This window comes from Monopterus albus, unplaced genomic scaffold (assembly GCF_001952655.1).
Source record: "Monopterus albus unplaced genomic scaffold, M_albus_1.0 scaffold134.1, whole genome shotgun sequence".
Taxonomy (NCBI): Eukaryota; Metazoa; Chordata; class Actinopteri; order Synbranchiformes; family Synbranchidae; genus Monopterus; species Monopterus albus.
In genome coordinates, this window is record NW_018128014.1 from 3,125,116 (window position 1) to 3,133,202 (window position 8,087).

General features: G+C 43.5%; 1 protein-coding gene across 4 annotated transcripts in view; it reads right to left on the minus strand.

The window, feature by feature from the left end:
* ptprr (protein tyrosine phosphatase receptor type R) overlaps positions 1 to 8,087 on the minus strand; it is a 42,019-nt gene that overhangs the window by 20,222 nt on the left and 13,710 nt on the right. For 3 of the 4 annotated variants that reach the window (XM_020613426.1, XM_020613427.1, XM_020613429.1), the window contains exon 2: positions 6,067 to 6,368. In XM_020613426.1, the coding sequence (XP_020469082.1) occupies positions 6,067 to 6,368 (302 nt within the window). Of the gene's footprint in view, positions 1 to 4,142; positions 4,295 to 6,066; positions 6,369 to 8,087 lie in introns of those variants that run through there. The other variant, XM_020613428.1, reaches the window with a different exon arrangement.

Sequence of the window (8,087 nt, forward strand, 5' to 3'; positions counted from 1 at the left end):
GGGACACAATTAGTGGTTATTGTCATTATTGATTCAGATTTCTACTGTCTAGATTCATCAATTAAGCCTTTGATGCACGCCTCACAAATCTGAGGAAAAATACTCATCCTCAAATGTCTTTTTTCTGTGCAAAGCACCACAATATTTGGTTTACTTTCAGAAAAAAACAAGAAAACCAGAGAATATTCACATTTGCAAAGCTGGAAAAAGTCAAATTTTGCCAGATTTGCTTTTAAATAAGTCTCAAATGATTAATTATCAGAACTGTGGCTGCCTAAAGTTCTGCAACAAATCATTAGGTGCAGCCCAAAACCCTACACAAATAAAAAGCTACATATCACACAAACAACTACAGCCTGAAGTAGAAATAAAAACTTCTACATAAACAACCAACCTTGCCAAGTAAACATGTAAACTTTGCTGATCCTCCCTGTCGAGCACAGGAAGCTTTTCACTCAGTGAACACAGCCTGCCTGTCAGTCAGAGCTCAGGGTCTTTGCGCTCTATTTCCTGGTCCAACCGTGCTGTGATCTCCGATTGGCTTAGAGGGGGACGGCACTCTACCTGCCACCTGTTTGGCTGTTGCCCAGGTAATGCCATTATCCCACTGTGCTTCCCATCAGGATCAAGAGCTATTTCCGTCCAACACACACACACACACACACACACACACACACACACACACACACACGGGTAATAACTGCTAATTAGCAGTTAGCCCTCAGGGCAGTAGGGGGAATCCAATTTGGACCAATCAGGTACCAGAGAGGGGAGGGGGGGGGGATTGTGCAGAAAGGAAATAATACAAAATGGTTGACAAGAAGGGGATGGGCGATTCAACAGAACAAAAAATTAAAGTTGTTCAAAAATGCAAAGAAGATTCCCAGTGTACTCCAAACAAATCTGAGACATGATAATGCAAATCAATTTTACTGCGGCTGTTTTGGTAATCAGTTACTCCTTTGGGTCATTTTCTAAGAAATAAACATGTTTGTTTCTTCCAGTCTCCAGAATGTGATGATTCACAACACTTTTCTCTAAGATTACAAACATTTATAACAATCTATAATCTAGTTATGAGCAGATTATTCGTGTCTGCAGCTGCATTTTTTTAATTATACTGATCTTCAGATTTTCATGATTAATAGTTGATAAAATGTCCAGAACTAAAGGAACCGTCTCACATGGTCATCCAGAGGCCAAAGTAACATCCTCAGATCTATTACTCAAACATTTTCCTGATTCTCTTTATAGTTTTTCACCTTGAATCATTACCATAACATCATAAGATCATTAAAATCACATCAATATTGATCAAATCTGGCTGTTGTGAAATGCACTACAATATCACTACATACTGGTTTTTAGTGTTTGTTTCCTGCTACCATACAACAGGGTTGTTTTTAACCGTTTCCACTCAGCAGCTGCAGAGGTTTACTTTCTGACATTGTCCATATTGCTTGGTCACCGATGCACAGAAAAACAACTCATCTAAGTTTCCATGTATCGGCCTGAATAAAGAAACAACTGCCGAGGCCGGCTGTGTTTTGGGGTGTTAGTTCTCCTCAGAGCACTGGCGGGAAAAACGTGAGCATCACAGTGCGACATGCAGCTCAGTGGGCTCACACACACATGTGCACCTGAATGAGTGGGTTGATGTGAGGTTAGCTTATTCAGGCCCGTGTTGCTTCCTTTGAGAAAAGCAGGCTCCAGTTCAGTGCTGTGATCCGACATCTGAAACTAAATAATATTTTCATTAGCTACATGAACAACAAGATGTCAGAAAATGGATCCAATTCAAACTCAGTTAAAAAGAACAAAGAAACCAGAAAACATGTTTCTTTTAAAAGATGACTAAAAACTACTGTTTATTTTCTGACAGTTGACTAATAGTTGCAGCAACACCACAGGCCATTATCACCAGTTACCTGAAATCAATACGTTACAATAATCAGCCAAAATAAGTCTGCAATAAACAGCAGGCTGAGGATCTGCCAGGTGCATTAAAACCATCTTTACTGCTGTCTTTTGCACCATGAACAAATACTGTATGTTGATATCACTCAGATAAAATGTGTTAGAGAGACGAGGCCTCAGCCGTTAGAAGTGACCTGAGCAACACAAAGTCCTGGATGAATCATGTTTCTCTGTGGGTTTGAAGTGGCGTCAAAGTCATCTCTTGAGCAGACGTAACACACCTTGATGTGAATTATTTAATACATTAACACACACACGGCTCGTCTTCACCACTCGTGTGCTGGCTGAGATTTGAACTTAAAGAGTCGATTGAGTCTGAATGCTTAAACATCTTTTACTAATATAAAAACAGTGACCTGCAGGTAAAGCTAGGCAGACACTGTATGGCTTGAGCCTGATTTTAGCCCTGAGGCAGTCGCCCCCGACTAATTTTAGAACGGGCTCATATTCCGACCTAATCAGTTCTCATTTGAAAAGCAGCGTAAGCCAGATCTCAGGGTCCTGTTAACCACCTGAATGACCAGCAATCTGGCAGTTTTGGTCAGCAGCAATGTGAGCCGATCCGCGGTCCCATTTCCTACAGTTACTCGTGAAGTCGGCTCAGTACCGAGACAACAACATAACGACACAGCACAGACAAGAGTTTGCACTCTGTGGACACAGTCAAGACGAGGCTCATCAAGCTCTGGTGACAACAGCCTGTACAGAACAGTGTCATGACCGACAACAATGGCAGAACCGCTGTTTTTCATCTGGACAGAGGTAGGGCTGGATTTCTGCTCGTGCTGCCACAACAGTGTGGGACTCAGGCTGGACAGTTTATGACAGAGGATCTTTCAGTCTCACCAACAACACTCGCAGTCTGATGCATCAACAAACAGACTAACATACACACACACCTGACTACAGCAGACTGCGTGCGGGTCAACCAGCTTCCACGTGCTGAGAACCCGACACACACTGCAGCGACTTGCAGGCATGTGGGGTGATGCAGAGACAGGAGGTGACTGGGTACCATCTGGGACTTGAACAATCCTGTGAACTCTTCTGCTGCTAAATAAAATGCTACTAATAGTTTATTGCTGATAATTCTGTTCAAACTGAACTTATTGTTGGTTAATGTGCCTGTTCGTTTCATGACTGATCAGTGAATCAATACATCTGTAAAATGTAACTAAGCAGCATTCCCCGTCTGTCTTTTGGTTTCTCCAGACTGTCTCCACTCCCACAATGCATCTGTGGCGATGACACCTCTGACCAATTTGGCTGAGGATTATGAGAATATTGGTGGTGAGACTTCACAGCTGCAGATACTCAGTTAAATCAATAGTCTGTTTTCTACTAAAAATAAATGCTGTGAATCAGCCTGTGTGCAATTTACCGATACTGTGCAATAACATCCTGTGTGTTAATGACGTGCACAGGATGACAGGACATAAATCAAATGGTTTGAAAAACAACAAATAAATAACACTTCCTGGTTTCAGCTTCTTCGAAATTTGTTTTTTGGTCAAATATGATCTAAACTGCACTCTGGAAAATTATATTACCTCTATCGTCTGCCATTAAATAGTTTTATAAAGAAAATTCATCAAGAGAATAATAAAGTCATTAGTAATCAAGTTGCAGCCACAGTTTGATATAAAATAGTGTGGAAACAACTTTTAAAAAGTGAGCATATTTCAGTAACAACTGGTGAAACCAAAAGCATTATGAATGCATTCTGTGCTTTCTAAAACACACATTTCAGCCTCTTTCTCCAGCTGTGAGCAGCTCATCCATTCCTCTCACTGAATTTTGCAGCATGGGATAAAAGCATCCGTCAATGCCAGAGTCAGAAATAGTGAGATTTTAGTCTGTACGCTGCCATTTTTAACTCTGTGTCCTGCAGTCAGGCTGTACACACAGACTGCAAACAGTCTGAAGCTGCCATCAGGATGAGTCCATCTGTATGGCAGAATAACATGTTACAGACCTTCTGGTGTTTACCTCCGTCTCTCTCTCTCTCTCTCTCTCCTCCTATCTCACTGCATCTCTAGGTCGCTCGACCACTTTTATCTCTCAGTACATACAGTGCTTCTCTGCCTGAATGCCTCTCTGAAGGTCGCTGCTGTTTATCTAAGACCTATGCAGCCACCCGTTGTGTAGGCAAGTGGGTCTCGCACACTCATCATTAGTGTTTCCATGGTGACAGAGAGAGCAGCATCTCTCCTCCAGCACTGTAGATGGAGCAGTCTGCAGCTTCTCCTCCATCCCCCATTAGCTGTCCATCTGCTCTGACCTCTGACCTCCTCAGTATTAGCTGGCAGTAAGGTCACTGAAGGAAGAGATGACACTTTTATCAAATGCTCACATCAGGGAGCCTCGGCGGAGACGCCACATAGCCGAGACACACAGCTTCCACAAACTTCTAATGTGCAGTGATCAGCCGCTGGAGTTCAGCTGGTTGTCCAAGTCAGACTGTCATTCAAACTCATGTTTTCCTGATGCTGATAATAAAGTAAACAAAAATCTCATCCAGCTGCTGCACCCAAATATTGGCATGATCGATTAATCTGATGTTCTTCTTAATTCACAGATTTACTGTTTTGTGTTTAAAACGAAAAGTACCAGCAGCTCCCAAACTTGTATTTGTTGGAGAATTAATCACCAAAGTCTCACATTTATGGAGCTGTCAGTGGACTCAGTTTTGCAGCTAATGACACCGTACTGCATCTAAAACAGCTCGTCCTTACTGACTTCAGGCTGGACTTGATGTGCTTGATAAAGTCCAGTATACAGCAGCACCCCTCTGCCTTTTCAGTTTTTTGCATAAAAAAATAATTTTTTAAAAATAAAAATGCGACAAACAGCCGTGCGTGAAACACAACTTAAACGTCACTTATCACTTCCAGTGAAGACATGAGAACGTCAGGTGTGTGAAGTGATGAGGAGGCCGATACATTAAACTAGGGCTGCACGATAAATCATTTTGTGAGCGTGATCTAGATCCCTGTGCGATCTATGATTCTACAGTGTTTGCATTAGCAGTGAGATCCCTTGCATCAAACCAAGCGCTCCTTTTTCCTCGCCAAGCTGTGTAACCAATAACTGCAACTAATAACCGCAGAGTGATTTATTTCTGAGCATATGAAAAATAGTTGCAGGACAGCACAAAATATCTTTCACAGTGTCAGACATTTTGGATTTGACTCGGTCTTCACTTCCTGTCTATAGCTCATCACGATGTAATGCGTTCCTACTACTGGTTAAAGCAGTTTAGTGAGGAAAAGGGAGCACCTGGTTTGATGCAAGGCATCTCCCTGCTAATGCAAACAGGGCAAAATCATTGCCACCTGAGACTGAGATCACACAGGGATCAAAAAAACGATCAATCGTGCAGCCATACATGAAAGCTGGAGAAATGTCAGACTTCCATCAGGGTTTCCAGCTTTGAAATGTACTGCTTTTCTGAGATAAAACGGGAAAATGTGGTACCCTGTGTCTGCAACAGGCTGCATGATCTGCAGGTGATCTGTTGTGAGACAGTGTGTGACACCAGTTCCACAGGAGAGCAGATTTCTAATTGGTACAGACCTCCTGTGTCCTTGAGATCACAGCGTGTACCTGCCTGCCACAGGTTTGCTATAAAACTTCCAGATGTAAGCATCATTCAAAGGTCACGGTCCATCAGGAACCTGACGGCTGAAACTGGCCATTCCTTGAAAATCAAACAACTGAACCTCAGAGACCAAAGTACAGACATATTCAGGCATTTGTCCACTCGCAAAGCTGAAAACTTCCAGATTAATCACCAGGACACACTGGCTGTGTCCTCAAAATCTGGCCAAACAAGTCTACATTTCTGGGGAACTTCTATCTAAACAACTGTCTCATGTCTTTTTTGTTTCTGTGTTTCATATTTCTGATTCACTGGAAATAAGCAGACAGAGCTAGCTAGCATGATCCCCGGTGTTTAACAATATCTACATAAACTTAGTCAGTAAGAAAACGTAGAACAGCATCATTGTCCCACCCAACATAGTTTGAACGACCTGACCTCTGACTGGAAAATAAAAACATTTCGCAAGCAGGGAGCAGATTACTCACCACAGTAACCAGATGCCGTGCAGACACCATGGCATGGTCCGGCTGCACCTCGTGATGGGGCCGTGCCAGCAGGTTGAGCGTCTGCTGACCGCCGAGCTCCTGACGAAACAGAGCAGCTGGCATCACTTTGGCAAACCTGACAAAGTGCTCATGCTGCTGGTGGTGGTGATGGTGGTGGCGGGAGTGGGACTCGTCTCCATGGTGCTTTGGGTTCAAGTCATGTTGACGGTGCAGAGGTGGAGAGAGATGACTGGGGTGATCAGAAGGGAAGCGAAGCAGCTTGTGATCACCAGTAGATGACTCTGAGGAGAGAAGAAGACGATTATGTCAAAACTGAAACAGAAGGAAGAAAACTGGTTTTGCATCATAAACCCCCTGCCTGCGACCAATTTCCCCAAAGTGAAAGATCCAAAAAAATAGAGAATAGTCCATTATGATAATGATTTCAAAGGATGGAGCTGGCGATTTGGTTTTAAATTACTTCCCACAAATCCCATCCAGAGACCAACAGCACCTATGATTGTGTTGTTCAACCCGTAATGTGAGTCCAGACCCTGGTTCAGCTTGTCACTCTGTGCCGTAGACCTCAATTGTTGTCCACCAACTATTAACCCCCCCAGTGAGCCACTCGGGGGCAGGTTTCCTCCTCAGGAAACATGGGACACCATCTGTTTCCAATAAGGGGATTTGGGCAAAACAGCAAAAAACTAAGTCACCGGCCTTATCCTGAAAATATGTAGTGCTACAGCAGCACCTGCAGCAGGACTGCCAGAGAGATGGAAAAGGGAGATCCCATTGGTCCACCAATTTATTGTTTATCCCTGTGGCGAATGCAGCGTGTACTGCATCCTGGGAGCAACTGTGGTTCAGTGGGTCGGAGGTTCAAATCTCAGTGCCTGCAGTCCACATGTCGAAGTGTCCTTGGGCAAGACACTGAACCCCAAAGTTGCCTCAGATGGTTAGAGCCATCGGTTGAGTTGGCGCTGCAGCTGGCTGCCTCGGTTCTGTACCGGAAACAAATTCCTTGTGTGTAACATACTTAGCCAAATAAAGGTGATTATCCTTATCCTATCTGAAGGCGGCTTTTCAGCCTGTCTGCAAACTGAAGGCCAGCCTCTGCACAGCGGCTCATCTCACCCCATTGTGATCAATTGGAACACTGCATAATTCACAGAGTCGTTATTCATCCTGAGGGAAAAAACTGAGTGAAGAACTTTTAATCAACACTATCCTGCTTCACATTTACATCTGCATACTGGGAACTGGAAGGACCTGAGGTGGACCGGCCTAAAGAAACCACAGACCAGCCTGCTTGGTCTCCAACACATGGGCGTGGGGGTTGAGGCAAGACCAATCCTCACTGTTTCAGTCGTCAGTAAACACAAGACAACAGCCCCCAGTGCAATAAAGCTTAAATAAAACTATTGTACATAATCTGACAGCTCTATAGCCAAAATGTGTTTATACACACACACACACACACACACACACACACACACACACGTGTATTCATAAATAGATTCTCTTTCTTCTCTGATCCTCTTTCCTATCTTTTTTACTTCCGGATTGCGAGCAAGAGCAGACGTGTTTATTGCTTCTCTGTCTTCTCTGTCTGTTCTACGATTTTTCACTTCTGTTCTTTTCATATTGTCAAGGCATTGAGCTCTGAGCAAAACTCTACAACTACTAAAATGCCTCCAAAAGGGAAAAGAGCTAATAAATCTGAGCTGAACAATGGTGTTGAGGCGGAAGAGGATTCTTTTTCAGCGGCGCAGGTTGCTGAGATGATGGAGCGGCAGCGCAGTATGCACACTGCACTTATGTGCCAGCTAAATGAGAGTTTCCAAGGCTTTGTGAAACTAATTATGGAGGCTCATAACAAGAGATTTGACGACTTGACCAAGGAAATGCAGGAGATAAAGATAAGTTTGCAGTTTACCCAGCGAGAGGTGGACGCGATTAAAGCGGACGTGGCGATGTATGACAAAGCTGACAGAGACACTTGTCGGGATATGAATAAA